General features: G+C 45.3%; 1 protein-coding gene across 2 annotated transcripts in view; it reads left to right on the forward strand.

Moving 5' to 3' along the window:
• Positions 1-2: 2 nt before the first annotated feature.
• Positions 3-16809, forward strand: part of LOC140120870 (uncharacterized) — a 326412-nt gene continuing 309605 nt past the window's right edge. Inside the window, exons 1-6 of one of the 2 annotated variants that reach the window (XM_072139881.1) lie at positions 3-159; positions 569-725; positions 838-1413; positions 1657-1698; positions 1963-2020; positions 6290-11218. In XM_072139881.1, coding sequence (XP_071995982.1) covers positions 1126-1413; positions 1657-1698; positions 1963-2020; positions 6290-7257 — 1356 coding nt within the window. In that variant the 5' untranslated portion in view covers positions 3-159; positions 569-725; positions 838-1125 and the 3' untranslated portion in view covers positions 7258-11218. Of the gene's footprint in view, positions 160-568; positions 726-837; positions 1414-1656; positions 1699-1962; positions 2021-6289; positions 11219-16809 lie in introns of those variants that run through there. The other variant, XM_072139877.1, reaches the window with a different exon arrangement.

The raw sequence follows: 16809 nt of genomic DNA on the forward strand, positions 1-16809 counted from the left end.
TGATCAGTCACATGAGGGGAGGAGTAAAGCAGTGGGGGGTTGCTTCCTTCCTGTCATGTGACCAGCGTGATGTCATGTAAGGTCCTATACACCATCTACCCTATGTATGGATCTGATCGCATGACTGATATTCTGTGGCCTATAGAAGGTCCTGTGCAGGTCAGTGATTGGTTTGGGTGTTTGTGACTTACAGTCAGGGTGATCTTGATGTTGTTGTCTAATTCACAGAGTTTTTAGCTTGTTGGTTTATTATAGTGTATATAGGTGATATAGAGACTCCAGCCAGGCAGCATCTCCATAGAGAACGTACAGATTTGGGGCGGAAAGTTAGAGAACAAGGCAGTTCGAAGAGGTGTGGTTTTCCTTATCCCATCCTTTTCCCAGATAGATTAGCCATGTAGACCATAGACAATTAGCGAGGTCAATTCTTTCCTTTCTGATCTTAGTAGATAAACTCAATGGTATGTGCAATCATACATAGTCTATCCACGGGCAACATGGCGACAGCAGAAGCACTGAAGATAAGGATTCACAATATAGCAGATTCCTAACCATCCCTGTATTATAGAGAGACCACAAGACTGGTGAGCAAGACTATCTGTAGAACGCTTGGCCTCTGCTTGGACCCGTCAATCAATTACCCAGCAGGGATGGAGCAGGACAGAACCATGGCTGCCCGGATCCTGGACCTCACCCTAGAGATCATCTACTGGATAACTGGAGAGGTGAGAGTCTCCCAGGACACGGCTCTTATCTCTAGGAATACAACAGGGAAATGACTGGAGAGGTGAAGGATTCTTAGGATCTATGTAGTGATCAGTGTCTCCCCATACACAGGATTACACAGTAGTGAAGAAGTCGTCTGGTGAGTGTGTGACCCCCCGTGTATCAGGAGGATCCAGGACCCAGAGCCCCATCACCCAGCCTCCACCTCATTCACTGATACATGAGCAGAAGATCCTAGAACTTACCTCCAGGATCACTGAGCTGCTGAGTGGAGAGGTGAGCGCTGCCGGGAATGCTGGGACATTATATAATAACACAAGGGAGGGGTCCGGGGGATGACTGTGTCATTGTGTGTGTCAGGTTCCTATAAGATGTCAGGATGTGGCTGTCTATTTCTCCATGGAGGAGTGGGAGTATGTAGAAGGACACAAGGACCTGTACAAGGAGGTCATGATGGAGGACCACCAGCCCCTCACATCACCAGGTAAGAGGAGACCTTCCCTGATTGTAGAGGAGAGTCAGCGAGATTCCCCCATCATCTGCTCATCACATGTAGACAATGTATCAGTCACTGTGTTATTTCCTATAGATGGATCCAGTAGGAGAGATCCACCAGAGAGATGTCCCCGTCCTCCAGATTCCCAGGACTGGCCAGGAATAAAGCAGGAGGTCCCACCCCATCATCAGGTAGGAGAAGCTGAGATCTGTGACTCCTCTATAGACGGGTGTAATGGCCTCGGCAGCAGTGCAGTATATACTGTGGGATGTTATGGAATAATCTGAGATCTGGGCTGATGGTCACAGTTTTCCTCTTGCAGATAGAATTAGATAATTTCATGCAGAAACATTAGTGCAAAATACTTTTATATTTTGATTTCTGATATTTTTACTTTCTCATCTCTGTAATGTCTGATCCTTGTATATTCCCAGGACTGGCCAGAAATAAAGCAGGAGGATCCACCGGATCATCAGGTAGGAGAAGCTGAGATCTGGGAATCCTCTAGTCTAGACAAGAGTTTTTCTGGTTCTGTTTGTAGACAGAGGCCGGTGCTGTCCCCATCACAGCCGCTCGCCTGCTACAGCAGCAGTTTCAGGCAGTAGCAGGGGCACAGCTGTGTCAGGCTTGTGGTTCTGTGAGCTACAGAATCAGAGATACAGACATATAGGATTTTTATCTGCAGTTTGGTTGAATGTTGATCCTTTCTGATCCTCCTCTGTAATGTGTGATCCTTACAGGAGAGTTGGGGTGGAATGGCACAAGGATTCGAGAATCCCACATCCGTGTCTGTCCATGGTAAGAGCCTTTCCCAAATCTTGTATAAACTAATGGAAATTTCAAAAAGTGTTGTCTATTATTGTTAGTGCCTCATCTAGCGCCATTATATTCCATCATATTCTGCGGTTCTGAGATGTTGGAATGGAATGAGACTTTCTCTGTGTGACTGTAATAATGATGTGATTACAATGTGGGATCAAAAGTTTATTGTGGGAAACAGTAGAAAGGAGGATGAGATACAGGTCAATCTGAGATACAGGATGTAATATGCTTCAAGTCTCGATATAGGATGAGATATGGCTGGACATGGAGAGTTAAAGATTCTAGATGGTATCCTGCACATTTGGCCACAGAAGGTCTTGTAGATGCATTGGAGACGCTGGAATACCAGTAGGTCTCAACTAGAATGGTGATAAATCTGGTGACTTTTGGAGATGATGGTGGTTGGACGTTCAGGACGTCTCTTTTATGTCTTTATGGTGCCCCAAATTATCACAGTAGCAGGGGGCACCAAACAGCAATGGCAGGATTGAAGAGCCATGAGGTCTCCATACTGCAGTTTGATGGCAAAATTGGGCAAAAGCAATCTCCTGCAGTGCAGTTCTTATGATCACGACATCGCAGCAAACAATGGAGGCCTGTCACTGCCAGACCTTGTAATGGGCCACAAACGTGACACCAAATTTCCTGCTCTGTCAATTTCCTTTTTGAAAATTGTTCAGACAGAGACAATGAGTTGAAATGAAAGAACCACCTGTGTTTAATGGTTATTTTAAATAGCTCTTTTCTCTATTGGTAATCAGTCTGGAACGTTTTTTCTGAGTGTTCCCTCACGTAACAACTCCTTCCAAATCTTGGTTGAAATAACCTTAATGGTGGCCACTTCCCCTGGATGATTGTGGCTCCAACTGTTAGTGGTCCCTGGTTGATGGCAGTGGAGGTCGCCTGTGATGGTTTGTACTGCAGATGGATCACAGGAACACAATGGTGGTGGAATAGGCACATTTGGCATTAGACCCATTATCTTCTGCACATTTACAGAACTTTGCCATCAACACTATAGAGGCTGGGCAGACGCTTAAATACCAATGTTGCAAAGGGCCAAGTCCCCTTATAATGTCAAAGATCTGCTGCTATGACATGTGGCTTCTAAAACAGCCTAATGATTTTATTAAAGCGCAATCAAATTTCCAGATTTTTCTCGGACACTACCAAATGGGAAGAGTTTTTTTCATGTAGCCCAAATCAGTACACCTAATAGAACTTGGTAAAAGAAGAAGCTCTGTCCATTGGATGGCAATATCACATCTACGGAAGTGGCTAGAAGCGCACCCTGAATAGGCTAAACTAAACTAGATGAATCTCAGTATTTTAGAAAAATTTTACATAATTCTAAAAAAAAATTATTTTCCCCCTATAAATAAATCTACAGAATTCATACTAGATTGGTTCTCTGTACTGCTGTGGTTGGGGAACAGTTAGAATGGACTAGGAGGATAGACAGAAAAGTGAGGCTCCACTGGACCCACTGGACCACCACGGACGATGCCATAAGCCGACACCTGGGACCGGAATCTTAGTAGCACCCAGTTTTCACCAGAGCCCTTCATAAAGCGGGTTAGACTTGTTGCACCGTGGTACCACTAGGTCGTTCCAAAGGTGTGACGTTGTTGGCGGTGGCAGCCATGGTGAGGTACTCAGATGTTAGTCAGAAGCGTGGTCGGGGATAGGCAGAAGGTCGAGATATGCAGCACGGGATCGAAGTTAGGAACGGAATCATAAAGCTTGCGTTAGAAGAGTGGCGCTATCTTCTGGAGGGAGCCCACTTTCCAGTGTCCAGACCGCTCAGCGGCTCAATCCACGACAAGCTCGCTCTTCTTTTCCTGTTTCAATTTCCAAATTCACTTCCATCCAGCAGAAAAGAGTGTCTAGGCTGATGCCCTCTCTCGTGCCTCGGATATTATTGGGGAAGAACTGGCTCCTCGGCATGTCATTCCTCCTGAGAGATTGGTTGCTGCCGCTCCAGTGGACCATAGGCAGCTTCCTTATTGTAAGAACTACGTCCGATCCTGTCTTCGGAAGAGGATATTGACTTGGGGACATTGCTCATGTGTAGCTGGGCTCACAGGATTGCATCGCTCTGTTGCCCTCATCTCCCGTTTCTATTGTCGGCCTGATCCGGTCAAGGATGTATAGGATTTTGTGGGTTCTTGCACTTCTTGTGCCCGAAATAAGCCATCTCGTCTCAAATCTGCTGGTCTTCTTCTGCCATGGCCGATATCCAGCTGCCCGTGGACTCACGTGACTATAGATTTTATCACAGACTTTCCGCCTTCCTCTCATAATACCGTCATCTGGAAAACCGGTCAGTTGCCACCCAAAATTTCCCACTTTGTTCCTCTGTCAGGTTTTCCTTCTGCTCCATGACTTGCCAGTTGGTTCTTCCTTCACATGCTAGTCTGTTCTTCCGACTTCATGGACTTCCTCAGCACATCGTTTATGACTGGGGGGTTCAGTTTGTTTCTAAGTTCTGGAGAACTCTGTGCAGCCAACTTCAAGTGAAATTAGACTTTTCCTCTGCATATCACCCACAGTCTAATGGCCAAGTGGAAACTCTTGCCATCGGCAGAGTTTTCTTATAACTCCCTGGATTCAGAATTTGCTGGCTCTGCTCCTCTTCCTCTACCTCTGTCTTTGGACGTTCCTGCCTCCTGCCGTGGAGGAGTTGCTCCAGGATCTGAAATCGATCTGGGAGCAGACTCAACTTTCTTTGCTACAGGCTTAAGCTCGAACCAAGACCCAGGCCGATAAGATATGCAGGCCTCCTCCCATCTTCTCTCCAGGTGACAAAGTGTGGCTATCTTCCAAGTATGTCTGGCTGAAGATCCCTAGCTACAAACTTTCAAGGTGCTGAGGCCCATCAATCCTGTGGTCTATAAACTGCGCTTTCCTCCCACCATGCGCATCCCAAACTCCTTCCACGTATCTCTCCTTAAGCCAGTCATCCTGAACAGCTTCTACCGGCAAGTTCCTCCTCCTTATCCTGAGGCCGATTCCGCTGATGTCTTTGCAGTAAAGGAAGTTCTGGACATGAAGACTGTGAGAGGTAAGTGATTTTTCCTTGTTGACTGGAATGGGTTCGGGCTTGGAGAGAAGTCTTGGGAGCCCGTGGACAACATGGTCTCCTGCAGAAATTCCTCAAGACTAAGAAGAGGGGGAGGTCGAAAGGCGGGGTACTGTCACGGGTGCTCCTACGACCCACGTCTCGGGTCACAGGCTCATGTGTGCCCCATTATGTGCCCCAGCATCTTGGCACCCTGACTCGCCTGTCAAGCACGTGCACTAAGAGGCGGAGATGTGCATGTCCGACAGCCAGAGCTGGAACAGGAACACGGACAGGTGAGTCGGCTCCCGAACATTTAAAGGGCCAGTGCACCATTGATTGGCGCTGGCCATTTCCAGAATCCTTCATTAGCTTGCCTCTCCCCACACACCTTGCCCGATCTTTGTGCCTCACAGCCTTAGAGAAAGCTTTGTCTGATGCCCTGAGGTAGTATTCTGAAATCCCGTTGTGACCCCGGTTCTGCAATTGACTTTGATCCCATGCTTGACCTTCCGCTGCATCCCCAACTCTGATCTTGTGCTACTTGTTTCGACCTGTCCCCAACCACGACCTTGACTTACAACATTGTACTATGCCTTGGCCGCCACTGCAGAAATAGTTGCGCCTGTGGAGCGACCTGGTACCACATTGTAGCAATCCAAGCCACTTTGCGGCGGGCTCTGGTGAAAACTGGGTTGCTCCTTAGACTCCAATCCTAGGTATTGGCTTACGTCATTGTCCACAGTGGTCCAGTGGGTCCACTACCCCTGGTGCCTGACAACAGCAAGGTCATAAGAAAACATCTGTCCCCCTCTACAGGGTATCATATTCTGTGTTTTCTTCGGTCCGATAATCCTTGAAGACTGATGCTTTTCATTAACTTAAAAAAGGATATTGAAAAACGTGGCTGTTTTCTTACAAAAACGCACCTCTCCTGACCATGAGCAGGGTGTGGTATTGCTACTAAGCTCCATTCATCCCTATACAGATACTCACACAAACCGGGGTCAGGAGAGGTTCTGTTTTTGGAAGAAGGCAGCCATGCTTTTCATCTTCTGGACAACCTTTTTAATCATTGTTTTCTCTTCCTTACTTGTGTTCTATAATCTCAGAAAGCTTGATTTACTTAATGGAAAAAACTCAGTCTTCTACAGCGAATTATATATATTTTTTGTTTTTTTAAGGTGAAAACAGGATGAAAGACTCCCATGAACATCTCCTATTATCTCCCTATTATAAAGAAGAAGATAACATCACACAAAATAATCCAATATCTCCTAATGTCACCTCAGTCCCTCACAGCAAAGATCCATCCACTGACACCACCGGTGACCAGGAGCCTTCAACAAGTCGATCTCTTATTGGAAATCTTTCTACTGGACAATGTCAGGAGGAAATGTTTCTAGGAGCAAAACCCTTGGAAACAAAATTGAATCTTCATGAGATGATTTCCAGTGATGAGACCTCAAATTCAGAACATGAAGGTGGGGAAAGTTTTAACCAGAAATCAAGTCTCGATGAACATCAGAGAAGTCACACAGGGGAGAAGCCATTGTCATGTTCTGAATGTGGGAAGCGTTTTACTAAGAAATCAAATCTTATAAAACATCGAAGAACTCACACAGGAGAGAAGCCATTTTCCTGTACAGAATGTGATAGATCTTTCACCCAAAAAGGAAGTCTTGTGAAGCATCTAAGAATTCACACAGGAGAGAAACCCTTTTATTGTCTTGAATGTGGAAAGACTTTTAGCCAGAAATATCATTTGAGGGATCATATACGAGTTCACATCGGTTATAAGCCGTACTCATGTTCAGAATGTGGATTATTAGTCAATAAGAAATCAGATCTTATAATACATCTAAGAACCCACACAGGAGAGAAGCCGTTTTCATGTTCAGAATGTGGATTATTATTCATGAAGAAATCAGATCTTAAAAGACATCTAATAACCCACACAGGAGAGAAGCCGTTCTCGTGTACAGAGTGTGGGAAACAATATGCTCAAAAATCAAGTCTCACGAAGCATCAAAAAATTCACTTGGGGGATAAACCATTTCCGTGCTTAGAATGTGGCCAAAGTTTTGATGATAGATTTGTTCTTTTTAAACATCAGATAACTCACGGAGAAATGGTGGCTATTCTGTCCTGATTTGGGAAATGATTTAGGTTAACATTAAATAATATAGAACATCTAAGAGTTTACACAGAAATAATTTTGTTCAGAATGTGGCAAATGTTTCAACAAACATCATCCATCTAAGAATCCAAACCAAACTGAAACCATGTTGATGCTCCGAATCCATAAAGAGTTAAGGTACGGATGGGGGATGTGACGTACCCGCACTCTCAGGTCACGTCATGGGGTGCAGTTACACTAGAGAACCCATCAATCTATCACATAAATCCCAGCCGCCTTATCCTAGATGATGGAGTTATGCCATAATTACCCTGCCAGGATCTCAGCCCCCTTATAATCATTACAATTCACCGCCGCCACCTACACTTTAAATAGGAACACAAAAAATTAACAAAGTATGAAAATAACCAATCACTAGAATTCCCTCAATTAATGCCAGTACGGTGGATCCTTCCGAAACGCAAGTTGTATTAAAACTACAAGGAAAAGACTGAAGCAAAAATATTGTCAGAAGAAAAATGAAAACACAAATGCAAGGAAAACGCTTGTAAAAATAAAAGAGGATAAAATACCAAATAAATCCTTACTAATAAATAGTAGAAGTATCCATGCTGTGTGTCTACGGCAGAAGTGATTCCGGTAGTGTCTCCAATGTCAATGGATTCCCCAAAGGCCGACCAAAGACTATTCCAGGCTCCTCACAATTTCATTCAGAATAGAAAAATAATTTGTAATTTGATGTTATTAAACATCAAGTGTTTGACAGATATATTTATAACCTGTCTCCATCAGTTCTTCTTAAGTGTGATTTAGTTTCTCATGGATGTAAACAATAAACTCATCCCGACGCTGGACGCGCAGGTCTTCCTGTCAGGTTGGAATCTTATTACTGTTGTGTTTTTCTGAGTCCGCGTCTCGTGTGTTGGTCATGGACAGTAAAGGAGATTGTGGCTGAAAAGATGCAGGGGGGCAGAAGAGCTGTACATGGCAATGGCTACCTGTCCCTGCAGGAGGTGAGGGCAGTGCGGCACCACACATTTCATCTACTTCTTGCCGTAGTTGCTGTCAGGACCGTGTTGGGCTCGGCTGCCCTGGCCCTGCTATTTGTGGTGCGAGAGAGACTACATATCCATCCAGGAGGCCAGGGTGGTGTGGATCTTATATCCTCCTTGCCTCAGTTGCTGTCAGGACCATGTTAGGCACCCTCCAAAGCTTCCCCGGCCCTGCTATGCATGGAGGGTTAGAGCCACCTTAGCAGCAATGAGAGCCCTTTCCAGAGGAAGTATGGGGACAACGTGGTTCTCCCGCACCGAGACTTCCGGGAGAAGCGCTCCAGGATGACTGACTTGAGTAGAGATATGTGGAAGGAGTTCAGGTTGCGCATGGTTGGAGGAAGGCGCAGCTTATAGGCCACAGGATTGATGTGCCTCAACACCTCGAAAGTACCCAGGAAACGTGGACCAAGTTTGAAGCCGGGGATCTTTAGCCGGACATACCTGGAGGATAACTAGGCTTTGTCACCTGGAGAGAAGGTGGGAGGAGGCCTGCATTTCTTGTCGGCCTAGATCTTCGTTCGAGCAGAAGCCTGTAGCAAGGAAAGACGAGTCTGCTCCCAAATGGACTTCAGATCCTGAACCAACCCTTCAATGGCAGGAACTTCCGAGGACACAGGTAGAGGAAGAGGAGGGCGTGGGTACAGTCCATAGAGTATGAAGAATGGAACAGAGATGGCAGATGCTGAGTCCAGGGAGTTATAAGAAAACTGCGCCCACGGAAACAGAGTAGACTAGTCGTCTTGACGGGCAGAAACAAAATGGCGAGATAGCAGCTCAGATTCTGGTTAACCCTTTCCACTTGGACATTAGACTGTGGCTGAATTTCACTTGAAGCTGGCTGCACAGGGATCGCCAGAATTTAGAAACAAACTGAACCCCCTCGGTCAGAATCGATGTGCTGGGGAAGTCCATGGAGCCGGAAGATGTGAAGGAAGAACTGACTGGCAAGGTGTGGAGCTGACGGCAGACCTGGCAGATGAACAAAATGGGACATTTTGGAAAACCGTCAGTTACCACACAGATGACGACATTACCAGAGGAAGGCGGAAGGTCCGTGATAGCATCCATAACCACATGAGTCCATGGGAAGCAGGGTATCGGCAATAGCTGAAGAAGAGACGAGACAGCTTATTTCGGGCACAGGAACCCAAAAAATCTCATACATCCTTGACCAGATCAGGCCACCAATAGAAACAGGAAATGAGGGAGGAGGAGAAAGTCTTAGAGAAGAACCCACAAGTGAGAGTTTGACCTTTGGGCCCTTTCTGGGTAAGCACTGCTCCAGCTTCTACTGAGGAGGCGTCAACTTCCAGCTGGAAAGGCATCTCTGTATCGGGCCTTGTGAGAACTGGGGCTGAGGCAAAGGCAAACTTTAGTTTAGAGAAGGCTTCTTCAGCTGCCATAGGCCAGACTCTTGGATTTGCACTCTTCTTGGTCAGTGCCACAATGGGGGAACAAGAGAGGAGAAGTGTGGAATAAACTGCCAGTAGTAATTGGTGAGGCCCTGGAACCTCCGTATAGCACGTAGTCCTACTGGGCAAGGCCACTGGAAAACCACAGACATCATAGTAGGATCCATGTGGAGCTCCTTGTCCGAGATAATATAACTGAGGAAGGGAAGATTCTTATGGTGGAATTGGCATTTCTCGAGTTTAGGGTAAAGGCAATTGGCCCTTTAAACGACTGAGGACTTGCCGTACGTGGGACTGGTGAGATTCAAGGTCCTAGAGAACACCAGGATATCGTCGAGATCGACCATGACACAGGTATACAGCTAGTCCCTGAAGATGTCATTGATGAATTCTTGAAAAACAGCTAGTGCGTTACAGAGTCCAAACGGCATGAACAGGTACTTGAAGTGCCCATCGCGAGTATTGAAGGTGGTCTTCCACTTGTCCCCTTCGCAGATACGGATGAGGTAATGTGCCCCACGTAGGTCTAGTTCGGTGAGGACCATGGCTCCACGTAAGTGGTCGAAAAATTCTGTGAGCAACGGCAATGGATAGCGGTTCTTAACAATGATCTTGTTAAGGCCACGATAGTCTATATATGGATGGAGTGACCCATCCGTTTTGGTCACAAAGAAGAACCCTGCAGCGGGAGGAGAAGAGGACTTACGTATGAACCTCTTCTACAGATTCTTTTTGACATAGGCCGAGATTGCTTTCAGGCACAGTGGGTACACCCCGTGGAGGAGATGTGCCCGGCAGAAGGTCAATAGGGCAGTCGTAGGGACAGCGCAGTGGCAAAGTTTCTGCTTGCTTCTCCGAAAAGACATAAGCAAAATCTTGGTATGAAGCTGGGAGACCCACTAATGGCCTGGTGGACAAAGAAGAGACCGGGATGGACATAGGATGAGGGACCACAATAAAGTGAGACTGGCACTCCTGTCCCCAACGAGGAATCTCCCCCGTCTTCCAGTTAAGCACGGGTGCATAGAGCTGCAACCATGGAACACCCAACAGGATAGAAGACATGGACTGTAATAACAAATTGAAAAGCAGTCTCTCCTTGTGTAGTGCTCCAACTCGCAGGAACAGAGGCTCGGTGTGGTACCAGATTGGAGAGGATTTGGCCACTGACTAAGGTGAGAACAAGGGGCTTTTCAAGACCGACCACAGGGAAATGATGCTGAGAGACCAGAGCAGCATCCGCTAAGTTTTCTGCAGAGCAGGAATCCAAGAAGGCAGTGTCAGGGCCCGGGATCAGAGGACCCTCTGGACCAATGGGGGAGATGGTATTAGCCGACACCTGGGACCTTAATCTAAGCGGCTCCTGTTCTTAACCAGAGCCCGCCACATAGCGAGATGGTCTTGCTGTGGCAGGGTGCCAACAGGTTGTTCAACAGGTGTGACTAGCCCACGTTGGCAGCCAAGGTCGAGGTACAAATACAGGAGACAGTCTTATAGTCAGGTACATGTAGAGATAATACACATCACTCTAGGAGAGTAGTTTTTCGGGTGCTCGAGTAGGCTACTAAACCATCGTCAATTTTCTCAAAAAGAATACTTGGCACTCCTTGTTCGTTTTCATTTGAACATGATAAATTCTTTTATTTAAGTGGAGGTTTAGAATGGCAATCCAATTCAAAAATGCAACGTTTCGGTCTACGCAGAGACCTTCATCAGGCACTGTTCAAGACAAATACAGATAATTTATGGCATTGATGCTTAATGTAATATATAAACAATACTGTGAATAACAATATATATATACAATACATAATAAAAAACGAGGGTATCACATTATAGCCATTAGTGGTGTCGTGGCGGTATAGTGATCCCCAAGGTATCACCAAGAGTAGTGAGTCAAGACGAGGGTATCATTGAGGTGGTTATGGGTGTGATTGTGGGAACAAGCTGGTGAGATTCGGAGGAGCGATGCTTTCCTGGATAAAACGAAGTATTTGACATAGCAAAAGAAGGTACTGTAATCGCAAGTAGGAGAAAAAGTATGCGCATAGGAGTGCGGCTATAGTGGGTGCCATCTGTATGGTCATTATGAACAGTGCCTGATGAAGGTCTCTGCGTAAACCGAAACGTTGCATTTTTTAATTGGATTGCCATTCTAAACCTCCACTTGTAATAAATAAAAGAATTTATCATGTTCAAATGAAAACGAATAAGGAGTGCCAAGTATTCTTTTTGAGAAAGTTGTCGATGGTTTAGTAGCCTACTCGAGCACCCGAAAAACTACTCTCCTAGAGTGACGTGTATTATCTCTACACATACGTTTACATTTACACGAGCACCAAGGACAATATGTCCAGTGAAACATTCTCCTATGACCCAGAAACCACGGCCAGAATATTGGCCAGATCCTCCATGCCAAGTGATTTCCTGAGAATTGCCAACAGTGAGTTCAAGACCAGGGACTACGAACGAGTGTCAAGAACTCTACTCAACTACCAATTACATTGCGCTACCCTGACAGAATATCTGAAAGTACAACGAATCCCGAGAGGCCTATGAGTAGCATTACGCCCCACTATCTTCAAGGACAACAAGGACTTCTGTAATACCTTTCAACAAATATTAAATAAATGTTCCTTTGATCTGATCACCCTAACAGTGGAATACCTACAAAAATAAATCACCAAAACGGAAGAGAATATTAAGTCAATTGAAAACCAACTAGTAACGACACTGACAACAGAAGAAATCTGAACACTAAAAGAAAAAAACACTCAACAACTAGAACGCTACAAAAAAGAATCCGAACAAAAGAAACGCGACAAATTCATAATGGACACACAGGATTACTTACTAGATAGGGTTTACAGATGGCAAGATACCTACTCAACACGGGGATCCTACCGAAGATACAGGGGTACAGCAGAATCTTCAAGCTCCGGCTCCGACTACTATGGTCCATCACAAGCACAAGGTCGTTTTTTAGGACAACGGGACCGCAGACGCGGAAGACCAAGACGAGGAGAGGAGGACAGTGCCGCCGCTACACAGGGACCAACGATGACCACCAGATCACAGGTAATCCAACTCTAGTTGTTAACATCTCCTCCACCAGCCTTAACCCAGCACAAATGGGACTATTACAAAAAGCATTGTCCTTTTGTCCCACACAAAAACTTGATACATTCCAACTTGAGGTGGATCTGTATCGGTTCTACGGAACCATAAGACTTAGAACTTTCTTCAATTCAGAGAGCGCCCAGACCTGGACTCCCTCTGAACCACAACAAGCCCTCATAAGAGCAACAGATTTGGGTCTTTCCACCAAAAGTACGTTCACGCCCCCTAAAAATGATCACGCGGTCGAAAGCTTCATATCACTTGTACAAAAAGACTTCAATAAGTTCAGAAAGGAAATAGAAAGGGGCTTGTTGTATTATCCCAGAAATTTCTCCAGCCTAGACCAACAGGCACTTAATTCCCTTATCCAAGATAAACAACTTATAGTTAAACCAGCAGACAAGGGAGGGGCCATAGTAGTCATGGATAGGAAGGACTATGTAGACGAGATTTTATTACAGCTCACAGACGAACAGGTATACCGTAAACTCTCCCATGACCAGACTCCAGCACTTTCCACCAAAATCAAACGTACCCTTGACCGATACCTCCTAGACAAGACAATAGACAACAAGACACATAACTTCCTACTCAACCAAAATCGGTCATCCCGGTCATTTATGTTTTACCGAAAATACATAAACGGCTAGACAAACCACCAGGGAGACCCATAGTGGCCTCCACGGACTCACTACTGTCCCCACTTGCTATCTTCATCGAGAAAATTCTCACACCTCTGACCAAAACATCTCGTTCCTTCCTACTTGACACTAATGACTTCTTGTCCCACATCTGCAATCTACATACTATACCACCGGAGGCTATTCTAGTGACATGGGACGTATCGAGCCTATATACTAGCATACAACACGACAAAGGTCTCCTTGTCGTTAGTAAATTACTAGAAAATTCACAACATGCTCCTCAGGTTAAACAATTATGTCTTGACCTGTTATCTTATGTTTTGTGCGAAAACTACTTTATGTTCCAGGACACATTTTACTTACAAGTCAGGGGCACAGCCATGGGCTCCAACATGGCTCCCCCATATGCCAATAGCTATATGTCGGAATTTGAGGAACGATTTATTTACCCCAACACCAACTACCACTCGCATGCCCTCCTATGGAAAAGGTTTATAGACGACATAATCTGTATATGGAACGGGTCCCTGGACACACTGATGAACTTCCATACCTACTTGAATTCAATATGGCCTGAATTGCAATTTACTATTAACCACAGCACACAAAGGATTGATTTCCTAGACACCACCATCATAAAGGATCCATCAGGTAGACTCTCCAGTGATCTATTTACAAAACCCACAGACAGGAACAGCCTCTTGCATTACTCCAGCTGCCATTCCACCGCATGCAAAAGGTCCCTCCCAAATTCCCAAATACAACGGGTACATAGGATAGTTTCCAATCCAACACAAAGAGAAACACGCCTCCAAGAGATGCGTGATAAGTTCAGAACTCGTGGATACCCAGAACACACACTGAAAGTACAGAAACACACCGACTCTGACAGACAGGATAAACAAAAGGGACCATGTATCAACTTTATCCACCAATATCATCCTTCGATATTCAGACTGCACAAAAGTATACGAAAACATTGGTCAATCTTGACCAACAGTCACCCCTCTATACCGGAATTTACGCGACAATTCCGCCCCTGCTTTAGACGCTTGCCCAATTTGAAAGATAAATTGTTCAAAGCAGACGAGGGCCCACTTAAAACTAAAACCAGACAACGTTTTTTAAGTACACCTAAATGTGGTACTTTTCCCTGTCTGAATTGTGCTCAATGTAATAATATATTGAAGGGGGATAAAATAATCCACCCTAGGACTGGAATGTCATATCCGATCAAGGATTACTTTACCTGCAATTCCTCATTTGTGGTCTATGTCATCAAATGCCCCTGCGGACTGGTATATGTGGGCGAAACAGTCCAACATATAAAAGACCGCATATCCAAACACAAGTCGGACATCCGGTGTAACAAACTTTTATTACCCTTACCATACCATTTTGCTCAAGCGAAACATAAGATTTCCCAACTCAAGTTCCAAGTGGTGGAACACGTCCCGACACCCAGACGGGGCGGTAACAGGATCAAGCAGCTTCTACGACGGGAAGCATTCTGGATCCATCGACTCAACGCAATGTCTCCCAATGGTCTCAATAGGGAATATGAGATACAGAATATGCACTAATGTGAGTTTAGATCTGGGTTTTCTAATTACAGTTTGATTCCTTTACAGATCACATGAAAAAACGAAGACCGCATTGCAATAGGTATACCTTTCATTCCTTCTTCTCCTATCACTCATGACATCACATGATACAACCTTTTCTTCTATCTCCTGTGACACCATCTACAACACTCGCAGCGTTAAACATATTCACAGACTCACGCATGCAACACTCCATGTAGACAACACTACCCATGCTACATGACCCCCATAGCCCATTACCCATATCCGCATTCATTCAACTCACATTACAGTGACGTCCTCACACACCTTCCTATACTTACCCGGCATAGACACACACTCAAATACTTCTAATAATCCTTATACCCAAATACTCCTTTAGATACTACAATATGCCCCCATACACATAAAGTCTCCCGTCATATAACATGATCTGAGATACCTCAGCAGACATACCACCTTGCAATACTTTTTTACTACTCCCTGCTGCTCCTCTAAATACTGCCTTTTGCTCAGTTCCCTGTGCGATTGCTAGGGACGCTTTGTAGGACTTCCGCGTTCCACTCTGGAACGCAAGCGTCCGGCAGCTGTAACCGGAACGTCACTTCCGGTTTCCGGCCCGCTCACATACAAAGTCCAGCGATCGCCCCAGAACGCCAGCGCCTTCCTCCTGAGCGGATGTGTCCGCTGCTACGCTCCCCAGCGCTCTAACGGTCATAGCACCGCACATCTATCTACCTGTCTCTTTCTCAATATACCATGCAATCCGGTAAGTATGTGGCTCCACTACCAGCTACACCCTACAGCATTTTATTACCCACGTTACTCTGTTATTACCTATGTGATGACCCATTTTATTACCTATGTTACTCTATGTTATTACCTACCAACTCTTTCGTATGTGGACCCCCTGCTTACATATACTATATACATAATGACCATACAGATGGCACCCACTATAGCCGCACTCCTATGCGCATACTTTTTCTCCTACTTGTGATTGCAGTACCTTCTTTTGCTATGTCAAATACTTCGTTTTATCCAGGAAAGCATCGCTCCACCGAACCTCACCAGCTTGTTCCCACAATCACACCCATAACCACCTCAATGCTACCCTCGTCTTGACTCACTACTCTTGCTGATACCTTGGGGATCACTATACCGCCATGACACCACTAATGGCTATAATGTGATACCCTCGTTTTTTTATTATGTATTGTATATATATTGTTATTCACAGTATTGTTAATTTATGGCATTGATGCTTAATGTAATATATAATCTGTATTTGTCTTGAACAGTGCCTGATGAAGGTCTCTGCGTAGACCGAAACGTTGCATTTTTGAATTGGATTGCCATTCTAAACCTCCACTTGTAATAAATAAAAGAATTTATCATGTTCAAATGAAAACGAACAAGGAGCGCCAAGTATTCTTTTTGAGAAAATTATAGTCAGGTACAGGCTGGATGTCAGGGCTGGCGGCAGAGATGCAGGGCTCAGAGTTCAGGTCCGGGGTCAGCAACAGGAGATCAAGGCAGAAAGAGGGAACGGCACGGGAAACAGGAACAGGGAGCAAGGAACAGAAAGCTTTCTCTTATCGCTAGGTAGCTCAAAGATCCGGCAGGGAGTGATGGGAGCCGCTGGTCTTTATGAGAAACCCAGAAGTGCCAGCGCCAATCAGTGGTGCGCTGGCCCTCTAAATCTCAGAGTGCCTGTGCGCTTGCCCTAGGGAGCTGGTGCGTGCGTCCT

This window comes from Engystomops pustulosus, chromosome 3 (assembly GCF_040894005.1).
Source record: "Engystomops pustulosus chromosome 3, aEngPut4.maternal, whole genome shotgun sequence".
NCBI classification, from domain to species: Eukaryota; Metazoa; Chordata; class Amphibia; order Anura; family Leptodactylidae; genus Engystomops; species Engystomops pustulosus.